Below are 22,039 nucleotides of genomic sequence, written 5' to 3' on the forward strand. Positions count from 1 at the left end.
GGGCCTGCACTAAAGCTTTCTTGTAAGAATCTTACTGCCTGCACAAAGCCAGGGGTTCGGGAGGGGTCACATGCCTGGTTCATCTCAAATACAAAGGTTTCTTGGCTTTCAGGGGTCTTGCTTTCTTAGCACTTCTAAACCACAGAGACTTGATGCAAAGTTAGCAGCATCAGCAGTGCTGCTCCAGTGGGCTTCAGGCCTCAGGTGACTTTCCTGGATTACAGCAGTCTGATCCCCTTTTTAGTTGTTCTTAATTGCTTAAATGTCAACAGCATCCAGGTGCCTCAGGAGATCTGTAACTCATGGACCGCCCAGGCTGTGTTCTCCCAGAGCACCGGGAGATGCTGGCAGCTACGGCAGCACTCGGCCCTCTGCTGAGTGAAAGTAAAACTGCACCTCCCGCCTTTGGCAGCAAACCCCGGGCAGAGGCACCCGGCTGCACCTCCCGCACCCCCCGGCTGGGACGGGCTCTTAAACCTCAGCTGCAGAAAACCACGGCGATAATTCTGCCAAAAGGAGGCAAACACAAGAAGCTTCATGCATTTAGAGTCGAGATGAAGCAATCTATTCAGCCTGAAACATCTTAGGGACCACTTGTCCTTTGCTCCAAAGCAAATGTGGATATTCTGAGTCAAGCCCCTATTTGTCCAACAAGCAAATCCAGTGGGAACCTTGCAGAAGGAAAAGGCAATCGACCTAGAGAAGCAGCTGTCTGAAAGCTGAGCCCTTCTTGTCCTGCTGCTGTGCTCCCCGGGGGGGGGGCCTCACAGCATTACAGCTGTTGACTTTGCTGATTAAAGTATTTTCTGAGTGTTTGATACTCCTGTTAGCCCCGCTGAGCCCACTTAGGCACGGAAAAGCAGGCTGCCCTATGCCTTGGCTCACAGCTCAAAAGCAGAATTGTTAACAGTGTTTTGACAGTGAATTCACACTTATTTGCAAGATATGCAGCAGGACAGAGCCAGCCTCATTTTCAGATTCTGTTGCAAAATCCATAGAAATAAAAGTCATTCTTTGCACACACCAAATGTGCGTATTACACCTGGAACTATGTTGTGACGGCAACAGTGGAAGCCTACAATGAACTGTCATAGATGCCATGATTTTACTGATATGTTTGCAATGTTTTATAAGGGGTTTTAAAGTCCATGAGTCACCTGGAATTCTCACCTTTTTCTTTTTAGAAGAGTCTGTGGTCACTCGGCCACAGAGAAATTACATCTCAACCTGAAGATTCAGCCCTCAAAGGCGAAGAACCACTTCTTTCCTACTTCCTAAATTTTTAAATTTTTGATTCTGATGTGCATGGGAGAGGACTGGATTCCTGCTCCTCGGATGCCTGGCAGAGGCACCTCCGAGTGCCAGCTATGGGATAGCAGCAATAGCTGCACCCTGACGGGATCCCAGCAGCATTCCGCTGCCAAAACAGATCATGTTATCAACCAGGCAGCTGGCGCAGAACAAGGCAGAATCCTCTCTCCCCATCAAAAAAACAAAAAACCAGATTTGCCTCTTTGCTGATGCCACCCAAAGGCAGCAGAAGCAGCTGCGGAGCCTGGGGTGCTGCACTGCCGGCCCTTCCGCTGTCCCCACGGACCTGGGGGTCCCCACGAGGGCCCGTCCGTGGGCAGGACACGAGCGGGCTGACACACGGCCCCGGGGACGCTCCGACTTCAACCTCCAGCCGCTGCGGGCCCTGTGCAGCCGGGCCGGGGCGATCCGGCTCCCGCGGCGATGGGCGAGCTCTGCGTTCTCAGGAGGCTCCGCGGCAGCCGCTGCAAAGGCCGAGAGAAATAAAAGCTCATTTGCGCCGCGGCCCCCGGGAGAGCGCGGACACACGGAGCTGCCCCGCCGGCGCGGTTTGAGCCCTGCCCGGGGTCGGCCGGCTCTTCTCACAGAGGCGCTGGACCCATCTGAGGGAAAAAAACGACTCCCCCGGGCCAGGCGGGGCGCGGGGGTCTCCGGCACTCGGCCACCCGCCCCGGGCGGGCTCGGAGCCCCCGGGAGCCGCCCGAGACCCGCGAGGCCGCGCCCGCCCTTCCCCTCAGAGCCCGCCGCGCCGCGCGCCGGGCCGCGCCCCGCCCCGCAGGTCCTGGCAGGGCGATAAGGAGCGGGAGCGCCGGCGCGGCGGTTAGCGCGTGTGGCTGCGGCGGCGGTGCGCGGGGCGGCGGTGCAGCGGCCAGGACCGGCGCGGAGCGGGCTGCAGCGGCCATGCTGCCCGCGGGCTGCGGCGGGCGGTGAGAGCGGGCAGGCAGGGCGGGAGGGCGGACGGGCCGGCGAGCCCCGGCGGGGCCGCTCATGGCGCTGGGCCTTGCAGGTCGGCGGCGGCGCTGGCGGCGGCTCTGGGCGAAGGCGCGGAGCGGCAGCAGGAGCTGGAGCAGCGGGCGGCGCGGAGCCGGGCCCTCCTGCGGCGCTGGTGAGTGAGTGCGGCCCCGGGCCCGGCCTGGCCCCCGCCCCGCAGGCTCCCCCGGGCGGTCCAGCCCCAGAGCGGGCCGGGAGGGAGGCGGTGGAGCCCGGGGTCCCCGGTGCCCCCTCAGGACGCGTCGGAGGGCGCGGGGGAAGCTGAACCCGCCCGTGTACAGCAGTGCGGGCCCTTGGAGCTATGTTTCTTCACCACCCCCCCAGGGACAGCGAGGAAGAGGAGCAGTCGCAGGCAGAGGCCGGCTCCAGCAGCGGACAGGGTGAGCGCTTCCCTCTCCCTCTGGTGCCTTCTGATGTCACGCAGGCCCTGGGCCTGACCGGGGCTGAACCAGCTTCGATGTTAGAAGTCCCGGTGCTCTGCATTGACTTAAAGCCCCACTCTACCCTTTTCCTCCCACTTTCCCCTTGGTGTTGGCTTGGAGTCGTGTCACTAAGTACCTAAGGCCAGCAGTGAAGTGTCTGCAGGCCTGACTGAGATGTGGTTGCCACTTGTTGATGAAGGGGAGGTGGATTTGGGAAACTGTCTCCTCCTGTGACTCACATCCATCCTGGGCCTTCAAGGCTTTGGCAAGCTTGCATGGATCCTCTGTGTAGTTGCTGTGGAGTGTAGCTAAAATACCCACTGCACCATTCACTGCGCTCAATTACCTTCTGTGGTACCTGGAAGAGCAAGTTGGTGTAGAAACAAATGAAGAAGATCCAGGTCTGGACCTTCTGATATGTTTTCTCCTCTTGCAGAGAACAGGCCTTCACCCAAGGAGCTGGAGGAGCTGGAACTGCTGAACAGGGCCTTAGAGAAGGCACTGAAAGTCAGGAAAAGCATCTCAAAATATCCATTAGAGGCCCAGGAGGCTACGGGAGAGAAATCTGCAGGTGAGGGACCTGCACCTAAGAATGCTGAAGAACAGCAAATTCCTGTACCTGTTCAGGATGTTCCTGAGAGCACAAAGGTGAGAGCTGTAAGGAAAAAACCTGCCTCTTTGAAGAAGCCTTCTTCATACCAGCTAAGAGCCCCTTATAGAACTGACCCAGATGTGAAAAAACTACAAAGGAAAGCCCCATCCAGATGTGTTTCTCAGGGCCCCAGGACAGCTGGGAATAGCTCCTCAAAAGGGGTGTCTTGCAAACAAGGAAGGAGTCATAGGACAGCAATCAGTGACACAGAGGTCTGTGCTTCAGCTGAACCCCAAAAGACAAGTGGCTTGTCCAAATCTGCTCCAAATGAGCAGCAAAACTTTTCCATAGGGGATTCAGCAGGGGGACATAACTCTGTAGCTGCTGTCAAGCAGTTATGTGACGCAGGAAAGAAACATTGTGGTTTCCTGGGAGAGTCCAGCAAACAGGAGGACCCTGCAATGGAAGGTGTATTGGGAAGGGGCACCTCACCTCAGACAGTCACCGTGCAGGGAAAGAGGTAAGTGCTGAGAGATGGGCACCTCTCTTGTTCTGCCTGACGCTGACTAGCACATCTGGAAAGCTTGGTCTCTTCTCCTGCTCTGTAGGACCCAGCTTGGTTTCACTGCTCCTCAGACCCTTCTCAAGAGGAAGGATCCTTTACAGTTTAAAAGCCTTTATTGTGATTGAGTAAGTGTTTTCATTTTAAGGGCTTACTTTTGGATGGCTGGGATGTTGAAAGTCTTTAATTAAGACTTTTGATATTTCATAGCCTCCTGTGACTGTTTTGGAAAGTTGTCCCCATAGAGTTTTCATGAGCCTTAGTTCTCCTCTGAGTGCACTTTCTATTACAGCTTATTGATTTTTTTTTTTTTTAAATTGCATGCTTACGTGCATGCTCTCTCACTCATATGCGTAATGCTGTTTGGAATGCATCTGGGCTTAATACTACCCACTTTAACCTGTAAGATACTGCTCATGTAACTACACAAATCAGTATTGACTAGAATGCAGTTGTTGCAAGTGTTTGGTGTGGGAAGAATTATGAAGTGGATGTTACTGAGATACTCTGTGAAAATTGGCAAAATAATACTTAGAAGATTGGCTTTGCAGTCAGACCAGTCTGTCTTGTTTAAACAACTTCTATATTATTTTCTGTGTACTCTTTGCTTTAAAGAAACAGTTAAGTTCAGATCTGATATATGCCTTTCCCTGGAAAATTTTGAGAAATAGTTCTAAGATGCCACAACCCAACTCTTGTGTTTGTGCAGGGAGGAAATTATCGCTGTTCGCGTGGTGTTGGAACGGACACAGGACACTGAGTGACAGTTGCTGGGGGAACAGGAATCTGGATTCAGATATTTATTTACTTAAAATCCCAACTGTGGTCTTGTGTTCTTAGTCTGCATGTGACTCTAGCTCTAACTGCCAACCCACATGTTTTTCTAATAACAAGTTAGGGATTATTTTGCTTTGGTCTTAAGATGCATATTCCCTGTGGAAGCTGAAATGTCCTGTTCCCATTCCTTTGAGTGTTTATGCTGCTAAGCAAAGCTGTCTTGTCATGCTCAGGTATGGCAGTAGTGTCAGGGAGACCTGCTTGTGCTCATGTCTGGATTGATCACCTTTGCTGAACACGTTGTTCCATGTGTGTACTCTGCCTTTTCAGAGCTTTGCTCCCAGTTTCTCACCTTGGATGAACCTCTGATGGCTGGTGGTAGGATGCAGGAGCTCTCCCAACTCAGCTCATTGATGCTTGTGGAAATGAATGAGCAGACTGATACCCCTTCCTTGAGGGCAGGCTGAAGCCAGTGGTGGATTCAGTCTCCAGGGTTGCTGACATCTTCCATTACAGCTAAATTAATTTCAAGTTTAGGCAAAATGTAACTTTCTCTGTTTGAAGACAAGGCTCCACTGCTCTCTGGCCATCAGGATTGATGCTTCTCTTGTTCTGCAGATGCCAGCTGAAGCTACCCCTTCCCTACAGGAAGGCCTATTCCAGGAACTCCAGGTAAGCCCAGCCTGGTTGGATCAGTCCAGTCCAGAACTACCCTCTGCTTAAGGGCTGTGAAGAGGGGTCAGATGGGGGAGACCTGGCTGGTTTGTAGGTTACAAGGTGTGCTGACCCCACAGTGTGTGGGGTCTGAATTGAGAGCAGGAGTGGGCCGATACAGTGTTGTCTGCAAGGCTGTTGCTGAGGGTTATGTGTTTTCATGTTATTCTAGCCACTAGTGCTGCTTTTGTTTTCAGAGTGTTAATCCCTGCTAATCCTGGAGTTGTAAAGGTACTAGAATGCTGTAACTTTGGGTTTAATGGCACTGCAGAAGTGTCTGCTGATACCATATACTTGTTGAAGACAGGAAGCCCCGTGGGGTGGGTGCCTGTATACCTTGTGCAATGAAAGAATTTCCCAATCAGATGCAGACCTGAACTGCTCTGCTGAGGCACCTCTCTAGCCTGGAAGCACCATGTCAGCGTGTGTTTGAGGCTGATTCCTGCTGATTAACTCTCTTAAATAGAGCCAAATACAATGTCACTGCACCGATGGTGCAGGTAGTTGGGTTTCTGGTTACCTTGGTGCTCTAGTCTGTTCTCCAGCCCTCTGGAAGGGTTTCTCACCGTTTCCTTTGAGAAATCTCGCTGTAATTCTGGAGACTTCTCATTATGTAGTTTGTACAGGTATTAAGCTTAAACCCTATCTTGAATCTAACTATGGCCTCTTGTGCTACTCTTTTTAAGAATTCCTCCTCCTCTTGGGAACTGTCATTTATCAGACACCAATTTGTTAGTTGCCCTTCAGCAAATTGTAAAGACTTGATTCCTATAATTTTCACTTGTAAACTGAGCCCTTTGGCATCATAATCACTTGGTGTAATTTTACACTCTTTACTATTACTTTCAGCTCTGCAACAGATTGAAAATAACCTTTGCTCTAAAGATCCCTTACAGAGGGAATGCATCTTGCCTAGTAACTTCTTTGCTGTTCTGTTAACCTTGCTATTTCTTTGCATAATGTGTTTCTGAAAACTGCAGTTTCTATCATGATTTAAAAGATCCGTTTGGATGGAGAGAAGACCTGCATGCTCAGGTTAGACAGTCATGCGCTGCATAACTATTTTAGGCTTCCTCCTGATGGCTCTCACTTACTGCAGCAGGTTTTGGGAGACTGGCTGAGATGCACTGCGCTTTAAAGCGATCCTGTACATAAAGGATATCTTGGGGACAGTGCATCGGTGGGGGTGTTGAAATGCACCTCTCTGGTAGTGCTGTTATGTCTAACACTTTATTTTAAAAACTGGACTCTGATACAAGGTCCTAGCCAGCTTACTCTTGATACTGTCCGCAAACCTCTTATGCTTTGTGTCTCTGCTACTGACGTACTGCTGTCATGCTTCTTGCCAAACATACCACTTTGTCCAAAAAAATTAAAGGACAGTCTCAAGGAAGTTTAGTATTTGAAGGAATCACTGTGGTAAAAACTAGGGTGAGAATTTTTCCTGTCCACTGCTATTTTTATACACATTTACTAACAGAGTGAATGTACAGAAATCAAGGAAGAGAAGTTTTGTTTCCTGTAGGGTAAAAAACATAGGTAGGGTGATTCAACAGAATTAGTGATCTGCTGCAAGTTCACATTCTGCTTATAGAAATGTGTTGTGTCTCTTCTGATGGCTGTAAATCATTCCCCTCAAAACAAGTTGAGAAATAGGTGTTTTGTGATGTCTGATACTTTCTACAGGGTGTTCTTGTTGTTCTAATACCAGCTGTCAAAAATGAGGGGGGAATGGCTAGTAAATAACCTGTAAAAGAGGGGATTAAGGAGGATGCTTGTATTTGAAGTGCTGATATGTCATATTGGAGTGTTGCAGCTCAATGTGAGCACTGTCTAGGATAGTGAAGCATAACTCCACTTCCTGCCCCTTTTGAATTTTCAGGGCCTGGGAGAAATGTCATCTCTGCCAAACAAGTGCAGATGCAGCAGCTGCAAGGAATCGTTTTATAGAGAGGATCCAGACAACTGTATCCTTTCTCAGCTCACCGCCCCCTTCCACGAGCATGTGGTGTGGTACAGCAGGCACCGGGTGCAATCACTCTGCAGTGTGCTCCCATCTGGAGAGAGTTATGGCTCCAATAACAGGAGTTCAAGCTGGGTCTCTAGGAAGTGTTTTTTTTCATAGTGCAGCTTTTGAGCAGTCATAAAACTTTTGATCCAGGCAAACATGCCATACACAGCTGTGCTGTCCTCGCCTTCCCCCTGTGATGCCACTTCCCAGGCTCTTCCCACTGCCCCTGATCCCAGCTAGCCTGGCTCGGGGCAGCACACAGAGCTCATAGTGTGAAACCTTCCTTAAGCTGCTGCTGTTTGAGTTTTGTTCACCAATGCCTGCCTTCAGTCCTGCAGAGATAGAGGAGGAATTAAAGGTCCTCCAGGATGTCCCTTCCCTTCTGAGCCAGTATGTGGAAGCTGAGCCTGCAGGTAAGGAGAGAAAAAAAAAAAGCAGGGTGGAGGGAACAGAAGGTGGAATAAGGATGATTTCAGTGTGCTCCAGTTCCATGTGTCTTATGTTCTTGGCATGTGCTGGACATGAGGGACAGGAGCATTCTCTGCTTAAAATGAGGACTGGTAAACCCAAGGTCATTCCAGAAACTGGTATTTGGGGAAGAAGGTTTCAGTTTACTCATGCCTGCTGGTTTTCCTCTGCTTCTCTTCTAGACCATCCCACTTTGCAGAGAGAATATGAAAGTCTTCTAACCTTGGAGGGTTTGCAAACGATAGTTTCCCAGTGCCTGCACAAGCTGCAGCTTCTGCAAGCAGGTGAGCCAGTCCCTGTTTCTGTAGTCAGGTATGGATGTGGCCAGCTGTGCTGGAAGGGTAGTTTGCTATCTGTGCACAGAACGTTGTGGGCCAACACAAATTTTCTCCTGGTCATCCTTACTGGTAATGTAGCATGTAGAATTCTCTGGTGGCAAACGAAGCCGTGGTCTCTGTTTGCCACCCATCTGTGTTCGGGAGAGGCTTGGAGCTTTTAACTGCTGCAATTTAGCAGGGCTGGTGAGGGAGCTATGGAGAGATGGGGGAGATTGCGTGACATAGCTTAAGATGTCCTCTGTGTGAGGAGCTCACCCTAATACAGGGTCACTAGTCATTCATTTCTAGTAACAGCAAGTAGGTCACAAATTCTGCAAGCAGAGATTTAACTTGTATATTTCTGCTTCCTGCCAATTCTTCCATCCTGGCAGCTGTGGAGTCCCAGGTGGGGCTGTGCCCAGACTGCACTGGGGACTTAGGAAGCTGCTCTCCAGCCTGTGTTCCTCCCAGGGGACAGATGTGTGACAGTGCAGGTGTGCTGGCTGTGCCTCTCCTTTGGTACTCCAGTTTCCAGGAGCTGAGCGACCTGTTTGCCTTGAAGCTGCAAGTGTCAATGCTGCACCAAGAAATTGCCTTACAAAAGGTGAGTCTTTAAAGGTGTTAGTGCTCCTGGGGCAGGGCAAGGAAAGGGCAATTGTGGGGCAACAGCTGGTATACCGGGTCTTGATGGGGAGCAGCAGCACAGCAAGCTGTCCCAGTGGTGTTTCTCTGTTTCTGCCTCCTGTCCAAGTGCTATCAGTGTCTTGCTTTGTAGATAAATGGACTTACTTTTTTTCTTAAGGCCAGAGGAGAGATCTCTCCGGATAAGATTTTTCTTTTGTTTAACACTGAAAGAGTTTGACAGTGGAGGATTTTGTTGGTAATGCCCAAAGACCCCTTTTGGCAGCCCTTTACAGTCCCATTAGGGCAACACTCTGTCATTCTCTCCTGCATGACCTCTAGCTAGTGAACTCCTCTGCTGTCTGTTCCTTCCCTTTAATTATCAAACCACTGTGCTGCTAATCTTGACTTTACTGTTCTGAGACTGCCTGTCAGAACATGATAGGAGGTCTGTCTCTCCACCAGCCTTAGTAGAGTTCTTGCTACACAGGGATCACTTTTTCTCATCCAGCAACAGCAAAGGGTAGGGAAGATCTGTGAAATCACATCTAGTCCTTTGACCTAGCCTTCGCTGTTGACCTGAATGATAGAGGCTTTGGAAAAGCCATTTTTTGTAAGCTAGGGAAGAGTTATTTATAACTGGTAGCACACCTCCCTCTGGCTGAAGATACTGCTGCCTGTCTTCAAATGGGACTTTAGTGCTATAATCCTGAATTATAAATTGTGAGGTTTTTGATTTTTATCTGCTCAAAATGAAATAGTGACTGAAGCCTGCTGCCTGATGCTTTATCAAGTAACACAATTTTCTCTGCACGTGTATCTAAATAGCTGCTTTTTTGTGCTGGGTGAGCTCTGAGTATCTGAAGCAGCTCTGTGCAGAGTGTGCAAAGTAGGTGAAATTCTCGGGACGGGTGAAATGAATTGACTTGGTACAAGATACATACATACTTTTCCAGGGTATTTGTTTCTGGGTCAAGCCCGTCCATTGCCTTTCCATGGAGGAATGCCAAGAATCAGAAAATCCGTATGTTCTATTTCCCTGTCCCTGTGCAGAAATTTATGGAGAGCAGGCAAGGGAAGCCCTTGCAGTTGCCCTGTATATTCTGTTTGGGGCTTCCTTTGTTTCCACCACTGAAGAATGCTGTGAGGGAGGTGACTGACATGTGCAGTTCATTGTCCACCCTTCTCGTGAGAAGGCAGTGTGTGCACAGTAGGCTGTGTAGGTTTTTAATGTGCAGACTGCTTAGACTTCATTAGCTGATGCCAGCTGGGGAAAAAAAAAAAAAAAACCCACAACAAAACATCCTAGGCAAAATGTCTTTCTGAGCATTAATTCAAGAATGGGGTAGTAAAAGCTAATTTTTGTCCCTTTATTAGAAGTTTACCTGGGCTTGAGTTGTCAGCCACAGTCATAATCCCAGATCTTTGTGCTGTTATTTATGCTGAAACAGGCCAGAGGGTTGACAGCATGGACTGCGATCACAAGCTGGGCTTAATAAACCAGAGGCCAGGCCAGGGAATATTGGACAGCTTTAGCATCCCCTGTAGCCTGTGCTGCTGGGGAGGTGTGCAGCTTTGTTCTGTTTGGGCTGGATTTGGCCACTTTCCTGTCTGTCTTGGATTAATGTGGCGTAAGTGGGAGGTGCAGGAACAACAGTCATGAGTGAAGGGTTAGTGTTGGGTGAGTAGGTGCTTCACTGTGTGGTTGCAGAGTCCTGAATCAGTATCAGCTGCCTGGTTTTGGCTGCAACAGAGTTAATTTTCTTCCTAGTAGCTGGTACAGTGCTGTATTTTGGATTTAGTGTGAGAATAACGTTAATAACACACTGATGTTCTAGTTGTTGCTAAGTAGCACTTACCCTAACTAAGTTAAGGATTTTTCAGTTTCCCATGCTCTGCCAGGAAGTAGGTGCACAAAAAGCTGGAGGGAGCATGGCCACGACAACTGACCTGAACTAGCCAAAGGGCTATTCCATACCACAGGACGTCATGCCCAGTATATAAACTGGGGGGAGTTTATATACCGGGGACTGACTGGGCATTGGTCATTGGTGGTGAGAAATTGTGTGGTACCTCCCTTGTTTTTCTTGGGTTTTATTTCTCTGTCTTTTTATCTTCCTTTTCATTACTATTATTATATTTCAGTTATTAAACTGTTCTTATCTCAACCAACGAGTTTTACTGGTTCCCTTCCCCATCCCACTGCAGGGGAGAGGAGTGAGTGAGTGGCTGCATGGATTCTTAGTTGCCAGCTGGGCTTAAACTACAACATTCAGCTTCTTGCAGGGTGCTGGTGTTATCCCAGTGCTGGGCCATCTCTGCAGCAGAGGAAAAGCACCAGTGTTTATCTCACTGCTTTTGGAATGCTGGGTGTGCTTCATGAGCGGAGGATGAACAGCTCTGACTTTGTTAAATATGACAAAAGAAAGTATCTGTCTGAATTAGCATGTTATTAGTCACACTGCTCTGTTTAGTTTGCGCTTGTTATGCAGCCACTTCACTTCATGCAATCCTAGAAGTGCACACTGGCTCTGGTGACGTGTCTCCTTTGCTCCTGCCCAGGTCATGATGGCAGAACTGCTGCCTGTCCTGGAGGCCGGGCTCCACCCGGAGGCCTCTGCAGCTCAGCTGTATCGGGCGATTTACACGCAGCTCTGTGAAGGAGGCAAGCGGTTCCCTGTGCTGGTGAGAGATGAGCTGGCAGACTGATCCAGTGGGAGCCTCCTGCATAACCAGAGACAGTTTTAAGCAATAAATCTTTTCTGTTAACTTTTTTTACTCTGCCTGTTTGTTTCAGGGATTTGGTTTTTTTTTTTTATATCACTTTTATGACTTTCTAACCCTGAGGTTTTGTGAAGCCTGTTCAAGGCCTCGTAGACACCGGTCTGGGCTCTTCTTCCAAGGTCTGTCTCTCTGGTTATCTCTAGATTCTTGACTGCCTCTGTCAGGACACCAGGCTCCTATATGCAGGCAGTGTAGCTGGCAATAAAACATGGTTTATACTGATCAGGCAGCCACAGTATGGTGGGGCACAGCCTCACAGTGTCTGAAAATCCAGAGAACCTGAGCTGCTGCTTCCCTGTTACTCTGTACAACCAACGTTGTAGTGGTCACTGTCTAGTCACTGACTGTTTTTTGATATCATCATCCACAGCAGCCCAGGCCACATAGAGTAGTGCCTCTTGTGGAACTACTCTGGTCTGTGGGTACCCGCTCTGAGCTGGGCCAGGGCTGTGGTGCTGCTGGAGCTGTCCCTCACACCGCTGCTCAGTGCAGGGCCCCTGCAGGCAGCCTCACGACTCTTTTGTATAGACTTTCCCCTGGCTTACAAGGGAAGGGGTTCTGCTGTGTCATCATAGCTGGTGGTTCTGCCTGAGGCAGCAGTCTGTGTGCAAGTCTGGGCTCGGGAGATGTCTGTCGGGTTCCCAGCTGCACAGGAGGCAGCTGGTGGAGCAGCCCGGTAGGTGGCACTGGGCCCCTGCCTCATGCATCCTGTGCCGAGGCTGCTGCAGGAGCAGCCCTCTGGAGAGACTAGTGCAATGTCCTGCCCAGATTCTGTGGCAATTCTGGCTTTGTCACCATGGGAAAGGTCCAGCTTTGCTTCCTCCTGCATCTTAGGTTTTTATGCTTGTAATCCTGAAATCCCTGGCGTTTCTGCGTGACCATTAAAGCAAAGCTTTAGAGTCAAGTGCAATACCTCTGCCCGTGAGCTCTTTGAAGTCTATTTAGGGAAGGGCCACTGTGTGCCTCTGCTTATTACAGTTTGACTCGCACTGTAACTCTTAGCTGGACTAGGCCTATTTGCCTGGGAGGGTTTAGCTCTGGGCTGTTTAGCAGTGCTGACAGTGGTCATTCTTTTTTCCTTCTGTGTTGTGTTTTTTTTTTTATTTTCCCCAAGACCAGAGTTAGTTGTCTGTCTCTTCTGAATGTTTGGCCCTTTCTGACACTCAGAATTCACTAAAAATCATTCATATGATAGATGAAAATCAGCATCTCTTACTTCCACTTTATTTTTTTTTATTGCACTACATTCAGTTTTTTGTAGATGGTATTTGAATTCCCATTAAAATCCCATGCAGTCAGGGCAGGGATTTGTTACCTTCTCCCCCCCTGCAGTGTGCTGTGTGGTTTAAGTCTGCATTGGCCTGTGGGGGAAACCGTGCTGTGGTCAGGAGCACTGGAGGATTGCAAGGTATTGATTAAAGGCTGCTCATAGGAACAGGCACTGCCTCCTAAATATGGTCATTTGCCCTGGGCATTAATATCTGCGTGTTTGAATTTTGGAGGAGACATTTGGTTTTGTTAATTATCTTGCTGTTATCTGTAACATGTCTGTAAGCGCTGTATGAGTCATGGAGTATCTGCTGCTTTGTGTGGAGCAGTCCAGTGTAAATTGGCAGTAACTTGAGTGCCACAGCAAGGACTACACGGGTGTGAAAGGACTTTGAAAAAGAGACTGAGCCCACAAAAATGGGGTTGCGGGGGTTGTTAGAAGCTGAAAAGACAAGCTGACACTGTAGGAGGGGTGCAGAAGGGGAGCACAGCTGCCAGTGTGACTGGCAGGTAGCTGGGTTGTTTAGTGCCTCTGGGTGCAGTGTGATTTTTTTTTTTTTTTTTAATTACTCTTCCTACACCGTGTGAGAGGCATTTTATAATTTTCATAAATGTGTAAGACTTTAAATCATTTGAATGACTCACTTTTTCAAATGAGTCTTGTGCTGTAGCAGAGATAAAGATTCAAAAGCAACTCAGTGGTTGGGGGCTCTTTTTCATTATAAAAGGTGCCATTGTTATAGAAAGAAATTATACTGGTGCATCAAATTGAGATGAGCAGAAAAAGACAAAAGGCAATATTTGTGATGCCAGGGGATAGTATCACAAAAATACAGGAAATGAGCAGTGTATTTGGAAAGCGATAGGTGATACCAGTGTTGTGTAGACATGAGCAGAGACAAAGCACAGGGAGGGTGGGGGGGATCAGCAGCTCTTATTCCTTCTTTGTCCCCTACAGTAGTCTTAAAAGGTTGTTTTTATTTCCCGCTACTGAAGGATGTGAAGCTGGATTCCTGGAAGGAGACAGGTTTTTTCTTTTCTTTCTACAATCTGTGACTTGAAGCATTTCCAACTGCTACCATCGTCTTCCTCCTTTCCTTCCCCTCTGCAACTTCTCCCCTTTTTTCCTTTTTGTAAATACATTTGACTGGTGGAAAGACAGAGGCAGTGCTGCTGTTAATGCACACTACAATCACAGAATCACAGAACTGCCTAGGTTGGAAAAGACCTTGAAGATCAACCCAACATTAACAGTTCCCAACTCCACCAGATCCCTCGGCGCTGGGTCAACCCGACTCTTCAACCCCTCCAGGGATGGGGACTCCCCCCCTGCCCTGGGCAGCCCATTCCAACGCCCAACAGCCCCTTCTGCACAGAAATCCTTCCTCAGAGCCAGCCTGACCCTGCCCTGGGCAGCTTGAGGCCATTCCCTCGGGGCCTGTCGCTGGCTCCTTGGCTCCAGAGACTCATCCCCCCTCTCTGCACCCTCCTGGCAGGGAGTTGCAGAGGGCCAGGAGGTCTCCCCTCAGCCTCCTCTTCTCCAGACAGAACCCCCCCAGTTCCCCCAGCCGCTCCCCAGCAGACCTGTGCTCCAGACCCTGCCCCAGCTCCGTTGCCCTTCTCTGGCCACGCTCGAGTCATTCAATGGCCTTTTTGGGGTGAGGGGCCCAGAACTGAACCCAGTAATCGAGGGGCGGCCTCACCAGTGCCGAGCCCAGGGGTCAAATCCCTTCCCTGTCCCTGCTGGCCACAGTATTGCTGACACAAGCCAGGATGCCATTGGCCTTCTTGGCCCCCTGGGCACACTGCTGGCTCCTGTTCAGCCGGCTGGCAATGCCCCTGCCATGTTCCTCTCTGACTGGCAGCTCTCCAGCCACTCCTCCCCAAGCCTGTAGCGCTGCTGGGGGTTGTTGTGGCCCAAGGGCAGAACTCAGCATTTGGCCTTATTGAAACTCAGCAGACCTCTTGTAGGATTCCACATGCACTAGTCATCTTTGGTTAGTCTGGATGTTCATTGTGTAGAAACCTTCAAGGGGTTTATCCTGCAGCTGTTATCAGATATGCCACCAAGTGCTGGCCCTGGCTCCCCCCCTTAAGAGATACAGCATGTAGAGACTAAACAGTCTGGCTTCAGGGATATCTCTATCTAAACCAGAAATAATTTGCATCTTGGTAAGGAAGAAGGTAAATCTCACCAAGAGTGGTGTGGAGGAATGTCCCACCTCTTCTGGCCTCTCTGAGTGGTCTGCCAGCGTGTGAGCAGTGATGGAGCCTGTGGCCTGCTGAAATGACTGCATGTATGGCACGAGCCGCAGGGTCCCACCCCTGGGGCAAGGGCAGGAGGAACTCCCCGCTGCTGGGCCTGGAGCACAGGTTGCAGCTTGGAGAGGCAAAACCAGAGGAACTGTATGAGCATAAGGGAATTGCGCCAACAAGCAGTTTAAGATGCTGTTGAACTGGGAGGAAAACTCTCAGTGCTCTCTGTACATGACAAATTTGCTGTTGGTGGTGTTCTCCAAATGAGCTTTCTGTGAGCTCTAGAGAGCAGTTTACTTAATTAAAACACTACATGTAGTCAAGTCTGAGGTATTAATGCCTGAATCAGCAACTTGTCGGGCAGCTGCACTCTTGTGCCAGTCAAAGGTTTCTAGAAAGAGCAATGGTGCTATAAAATGCTGAGACAGAAAGCCTGTAGAAATGGTGGGGGGAGCTATATGTCCTCCACACACTTTTTTTTTTTTTTTTTTTTTACTCAAATCGATATCTCCCTGAGTTACAGAATTCAGCATGAGCTTGGGATTTCCAGCTGAAGCTTGCTGAGAAGTTTTGTCTGCTTCTGATAAAAGTGACGTTGTTGGGTTAAATGTGGGTGCAAACCATGCTGAGGATGCTGAACGTGGGTAATGCAGGATGCGTAGCGCTTGTCCAGACTGTCCCAAGGCATTTAATTCTCAGTATGCTGTAAGCAATGAGCTGGAAATGCCTTAACAGCCTTTTGAAAGCCAGAAGAAGGGGCCAGCGTGGATTTTTTGCAGGCAGGCAGCTAGTTCATGGTGTGCATTTCCAGTCCTGAGTTCTATCACCAGGGGGGGTCACTGAGAGGCTGTAGCACATGATGGATCTGAAACCAGGAGCTCTTCACTTTGTAAGATGAGATTGATATTATTTCACTTTCTCATTAGCTTGATTTTGCCACATCTATGCTCTCCGGAGGAAGACCTCTTGGGGTTTGTCTGTTTTTTTTCTCTCAAGCATGTACACTGACATTACACAGTTAACACCTGGTTTCACTGGAAGCTTCCTAGTCCTCCTTCACTTCCATTAAAAACAACCTCACAAAACAAAACCCCTAATCATGACTCAGTCTGAAATGAAAACAATTCATTAAATAGGTATTAAATCTTCTATTATCCACCATACAGATCGAATACTATTTTTGCAACATCAGAACCACCATTCAGAAAAAAAAGATCTATCATCTTGGTTTTAGTTTGTGAAGAAAGAAGGATTTTAGCATTGTAATCAAGAAAAATCTATTGCTTGTTACTTAATCTGAGCCCAGTTAGACAGAAGAGACCAGGAAGCTGTGTGTCATGTATGCCAGGGTATAAAGAGTTGGTAATGTGAGGGAAAAATTTAAAAGCGAGTTTTGAACTGTAATTTCAGAAGGCGAGAAATTACAGCAGTGGGCTATTTAGACAGGCAAACGGAGATGTTTGACTTATTTTTAGACAGAACAAGAAAGATAATCAGTGGATCTGGAGTTTGGATAGGGAAAAAGCAAATAGAAGCAAGCTCTGAGTCAGTGGAGGAGACTGACTCTAGAGAAAAGCCTGTCTAACATCTTCCCTCCTGGTTTCTGAGAACACAAACTCCCAGTTGTGCTCATGCCTGATGATTAGGATTTTTTCAGCCCTTGCATGTTGTAGTGGGAAGCAATTTATTAGTCTCATTTTATCTCCAGTTTAAGAAGAAAACAAGGGAGACAATGCACACATTCAAGTCAGTAAGACTTCAAAATAGGGTTGCTTTATCCACCACAAGGGAAGTTGCATTGTAAATTATGTTGCACTGCACCTCTGTAGCAGCTTGCCATCCTTTTTCCTCTAGTAAAACCACTGTGCTGCATCTCTTGATGCAGCTGGCACCAAAGCCTTGTAGCTTTGGAATTTGGGAAAGTGCATTAACTGGGGATCTCGCCCATTCAGAGCTTTTTTTTTTTTTCCCTGCTTCAGGTTCTAAATTTCAGAATATCCAACACTTTTCACTTTTGAGATGAAGTTTCCTACAGGATATCTTAGCAGTAAATCTTGCTTTTGAAAGTGCTGGGCAGCTCAGTGCTGTCACACAAGGCCATGGGCTTTTGCTGGTCTCACTGCCTTCAGGAGGAATCGAGTATTTGTACCAACCAGGCACATGAACACACAGAAGGAGAGAGCACAAGAATGATAACTAAAAAAACCCCACCAAAACCACAACCCCAAACAAAGAAAGCCTTTTAAAAAATTAATGAAACCATAAATAGTCTGCAGTGCTTTAATTACAATTTTGTGCTGGCTGTGTAATGGGACGGAATTCAAATTGCTGGATGCGGGGATGAATCAGGCATAGTATTTTTTTTTATATTTTAACAAGTTTAGGCATATAAATTTAAACATAGCCCTGTGTTTCTGTGAGCCTGCAAGGCTCATTTTTAGTGTCATTAGGAAATTTGGGGTCTTTGGCAAAATCCTTGCAACTATTATCAATCTTAACTACATGGCTTTGTCCAACATTAAATGGTGTTTGTGACGACCCATCACTCAGCTGTTCTGGAGTCTTCTCCTTGAGGGTGACAAAGCTCTCGGCAGTGATTGTGTTGTCCTTTCAAAAGCAAACCCACTGGATTTAATGGAGTTGTCTGAAGGAACAGACCATTAATGATTTGAATCATATAACGATGTTTTCCTTCCTCCTAGCAGTGCGAGTGCCACGGTCTTCATATACAGAGAGTAATTCGGTTTTGCTTATGACAATGAAAATGGCATTATTTTGTGGTGGTTTGTTTTTTTTTTTTTAAAGCACCAATTGCAGTCAAATAGCTTATTCTAATGTACTCTTATCTAGTGTGCATGCCCTGTGAGTCAGACTAAGCTCTGCTGGTGTCCAGCTCTCCGGGCAGCGCCTGCCCAAAGCTGTCCACGTGCAGGTATCCAGACCATCTTCTTCAGGGGCAGAGGACATCAACAAAGCTGCTGTAGATCAGCTTTACTCCTAGTTCACTGTTTTTTCCTGTTTCTACATCATACCTAGTTCTCAGTATTGTTTGTGTGGAGTGTCTGCTGAGATGTACCGTGGGGCAGTCAGCTGATGGGTGACGGGAGAGGAGCGGCAGAAGGCGCCACGGGAGGTCTGTATGCGCTCAGCCTGCCCCAGCGCAGCGAAGGACCAGAGCTCCTGCCAGGCACATGATATAATAATTCTTTTCCATCTGCTCCTATCTATATTTAAATCCACAGGAAAGCATCTTTCTTGTAAGACACACGAATCTCTAATTTCAAAAGCCATCCCTGTTTCGGAAGTTCCTTTGGCAGGCTGGCGCCGGTCTCCCTGCCTGTGCTGAGCCGTCGGTGCTGGGAGATGCTCCAGGGGGGCTCACCAAGCAGCGTAATGACACGGACCCAAAATAGCAGGGCGATGTCACCTAGCAACTTGTCACTGTTGCAGAAGCCCTTGTTGAAGTGGATCAAGGTGACACTTTGCTGCTATTTTCAGACCCACACTTCCTGGTGGCTGTTGCCGCTTTATTCCCCCGCTTTTTTTTTTTTTTTTTTTCCTTTTGCTGAATCATAGACCTGGAAAATACTTCTTAGGTCACTAGAATCCAAGACCGTGCCTCCTGATTTATTTTGCTGCCTATTTTCCAGTTTTACGCAACTTAAAATGGACTGTGAGAGGCCACCTGTGCTTCCTTAATGAAGCTTTCCTGCTGTGTGAGGAGTTTCTTCCCTGTTCTTTATCTTAAAATTAACAGAGCCGCTCAGAATTTAATGCTACCTCTGCTAGGATGTGACGGCATGTGCTGAGTGACCATGCAGGCACTGCCCGGAGTGTGTGTCTTGCACTGCCAGTGCCAGGAGGTGGCTGTGTTTCCCGGCACAGCCGCTGCCTCCAGTAAATCTAGATGTCACCATTTCCTCTCCCATATGATTCCTCTCTCCCTCCGGGTTTTCAGCTTTTTAGCACTTAAGAGCTGCCCTTCTATATTTAGGTAGCTTTTGCGAGTCCATGGATTGGGTATATTCAATGCCTATATTTAATGGCTACCTTAAAACTGTTGAAGTTGCAGTTGAGAGCTCAGAAGAAGCCCCAGTCCTGTGTTGCAGCTGTGATTTGGACCATCTATGGCAGTGGGCTACATGGTTGTTGATGCCATGTTCACCTGTTCTTGCTTCATGACAACTTTTCATTGCAGTCAAAGTTTGTTTATTATGGGGGATAGTTGTGCAATAAATAGCTACTCGGTATTTCTTGCCCTGGTCTTAATCTAATGTGTGGCTCGTGCATGAACTGTAACCGACCCAGCCAAATAAAGGCAGGATTTCTAATTTCCTCACAGAGCCACAGGGGAAAAAGCCTTGTGGGGATATCTTAGCTCTTACAAACTACTGTGGGTTGTCTTGGGTTTTGGTATTAGGTTGTTTTTTTACAGTTCCTCTGTGTGATGTCAGTGTGTGTGATCTGTTGGTATTTAGTTTTTAAATGAGTGAGGGTCACTTGTTCAGAGCTCACTTCTCGCAGACTTCAGGGCTGCTGTTTGCTGGATTTCTACAACTCAGGTCCCAAGATACTGAACTGTGTGTCCTGACAATGAGAAACAAGCTAAGCATATATATTATTTCTTTGACTAGTGCAGGGTTATAAATGAATTGTATAGCAGAGATTATCTTTGATTATCTTTGCCCAAAAGTTTTATTTGCCCTAAGATATGTTGTTTTCTGTTCTTGTTTCCAGGCCCATTACCTACTAGTTTCTGGAAAAAATAAGGCATAATTCCTTCATCTAAACCCCCTTCTACACAGTGGTACTGGCTCCAGGATGGAGGTGTGGGCCACCCTGGCCATGCAGGACCCATCCTGAGCAGCTGGCAGAGTGATGGGCTATGCGTGGGGAAGCTGTAAGCAGAGCAAGCAGGGTGTGGGTGTGTGCATCCTGGCCCTGACTTCTTTATTTTGGCATTTCCGTGTGGTCTCCAGATCATTTTGGCTTTCTAACATCTACTTTAAAAAGTTGATGTTAGTGTCTCTGGTTACTTACGGACCCCCACCATAAAACTCCTTCCTGCTGCCCCAGTGCTGGGCACTGATGTGCATCGCCTCCTGCACCTCGCTCCCCCTGGCCTTCCCTGGTGGTGGTCAGCAGCATATTTGATTCTGGATTTTCTTACTTTAAAAATGGAGTAATTAATCTGTTTTAGAAGGATCCTGGGTTCCTCATCCTTTTTCACTTCAACTCTGTTTCCCTCCTAGATATCTGGATTACTCGCTCAAAACAATCTTTCCATTGCCCACCAAAGCCATTAACCCTTTCTGCTCTTTTTCTGTTCCTTGAAAACAGAAAGTTCTGTTTCCAGGTTTTTCTTGCCTTCTCGCAGCTCTTTGCTGCAGTCCTGACAGCCAGGCTCCAGAGCCTCTCCCCGCTCTGAGGGCGCTGCAGCTCGGCCGTGGGCAGCATCCCCGCTGCAGGGAGAGCTCCCGCTGCCCCATCCATCACCCGGACGGGTCAGCACATCCCTCGTGGGTACATATGTGTGTGTGGAGGGGGGTGTCATCCATCTCGGCTCCTGCAGCGTGACTCATCCGGGCCCAGCTGCGCTTTTCTCTTCTCCTGTGGGAAGAGGGAGGAGGACGCACGCGAGTCTCTATTTCTGCTATGAAAATTACACCCTTACGTTAGTTGCAGCAGGAGCGTGGAGGGAAGGGGTGCCCACGTGGAGGAGCCTCAGCCCCACCGAGGGGAGAAGATTCGGTGCCCCCCAAAAATGGGCTCACACCATGTAGCTCGCACCAACCTGAAGCCTCTTCCTCTCTGCCTTAGCACACCTGTGAGTTTTATAGTAACCCGCTGCAGAATCGGAGAAAAATTTGCCCGAATTTCGCCTCTTTGAATGGAGAAGGGCAAGTTCGTCCAGCTGCTTTCCACACATGAGTGTGAGAAGTTTCCTGGAGGTGACCCCATCCCAGCCTGAGGCTTGTGCAGGCCTGTCCTGGCCCTGCTAAGACTTTTTGCTTTTCCTTTCAAACCAGGGGCAAAGCCAGCATGGCTCACCGATGCACACCTCTGCTATCTGCTGTTTCAGTACTTAGAGAACAAATTTCTTTTAAATGACCTCTGGAGTTTTAGAGGGTCCTTGGTTGGACATGCGGGTAGTGCTGCTTGCTGCTGCTCTGGAAACACTATCTGGTGAGCTGTGTCTCGGTGTATATATATATGGAGGAGTTTGATATATGCATGTATACATCATATGTACATATATATGTGTTACTCCTCTGTAATGTTAAGCAACTGTTTAACACAGGAGTGGGTGCAGTGGTTTGTACCAATGCAGAAGATGCACAGGGTTGCTACAGTGGGATTACATCAGTGTTGCTGAGTCAAATAGTCAAATTCCTCATGGATCAACACCTGAGATCTATTAAAATGTTGTTTTTCTAACCTAATAGAGCTTGGTTTTGTCACCTGCTTTTTCAAGGCCAGACACTGCTCTTCAGCACCACTTAAAAAATCTTGTAGAGCTGTCAGTCCACTGACGCAGTCATGTTTTGACGGAAGCCAAGAGTCCTTCCCAACCTGATGAGCAGAGGCTGGAGGCATGGGGCTGCTGTCGCAGGCAGGAGCAGCTGAGGCAGGCTGAGGTGGCAGCATCCTCCTCTCGGGGTGGGGGGGTGGGGGTAGAGCTGTGTTTAGGGGTGTCATCACACCACTGGTTTCTGAAGAAGCAGTTTGCAAGTGGCCCATTGCCAGGCTTGTCACCAGAGTATTTTCTTCCAGACCCTGCTCTCAGCAGCAGCTGAACTATTTTAGCTGAAATTTTCTTCAAGGGTTCAGCTTAGGGTAAATACTCAGCACAAAATTTAAGCCTGAGCAGTCGCAAGTCTGACAAAGCTTCACAAAACTGGAGATGGTGCTTGTAAGGGGACGTATCGGCCTTAAGAAGGCAGG

The 22,039-nt window shown here is 48.3% G+C and overlaps 1 protein-coding gene across 4 annotated transcripts; it reads left to right on the top strand.

Annotated features, from left to right (window-relative positions):
- The first annotated feature begins 2,164 nt into the window (after positions 1–2,164).
- TEDC2 (tubulin epsilon and delta complex 2) lies at positions 2,165–21,481 on the top strand. Of its 4 annotated transcripts, XM_074919161.1 has the most exons (11): positions 2,165–2,237; positions 2,318–2,416; positions 2,626–2,681; positions 3,160–3,371; positions 3,501–3,835; positions 5,273–5,326; positions 7,251–7,335; positions 7,684–7,792; positions 8,030–8,131; positions 8,557–8,768; positions 11,348–11,554. In XM_074919161.1, exons 1-11 carry the CDS (start codon positions 2,212–2,214, stop codon positions 11,492–11,494), a joined length of 1,437 nt encoding a protein of 478 aa, XP_074775262.1. In that variant the 5' UTR covers positions 2,165–2,211; the 3' UTR covers positions 11,495–11,554. The 4 variants fall into 4 exon arrangements, 3 of the variants coding, with proteins under 3 accessions (XP_074775262.1, XP_074775261.1, XP_074775260.1); XR_012634590.1 differs by lacking the exon at positions 11,348–11,554 and adding an exon at positions 6,349–6,403 and having other exon boundaries at positions 3,160–3,835; positions 8,557–8,592; XM_074919160.1 differs by lacking the exon at positions 11,348–11,554 and adding an exon at positions 19,832–21,481 and having other exon boundaries at positions 3,160–3,835.
- The last annotated feature ends 558 nt before the right edge of the window (positions 21,482–22,039 follow it).

Source organism: Athene noctua, chromosome 15 (genome assembly GCF_965140245.1).
Source record: "Athene noctua chromosome 15, bAthNoc1.hap1.1, whole genome shotgun sequence".
Taxonomy (NCBI): Eukaryota; Metazoa; Chordata; class Aves; order Strigiformes; family Strigidae; genus Athene; species Athene noctua.

Coding starts and splice junctions, on each gene's coding strand:
- TEDC2 (XM_074919159.1), top strand. CDS start 2,212: ATGCTGCCCGCGGGCTGCGGCGGGCG. Junction 5,327..7,250: donor GCCTATTCCAGGAACTCCAG/GTAAGCCCAGCC, acceptor TTGAATTTTCAG/GGCCTGGGAGAAATGTCATC. Junction 8,769..11,347: donor AAGAAATTGCCTTACAAAAG/GTGAGTCTTTAA, acceptor GCTCCTGCCCAG/GTCATGATGGCAGAACTGCT.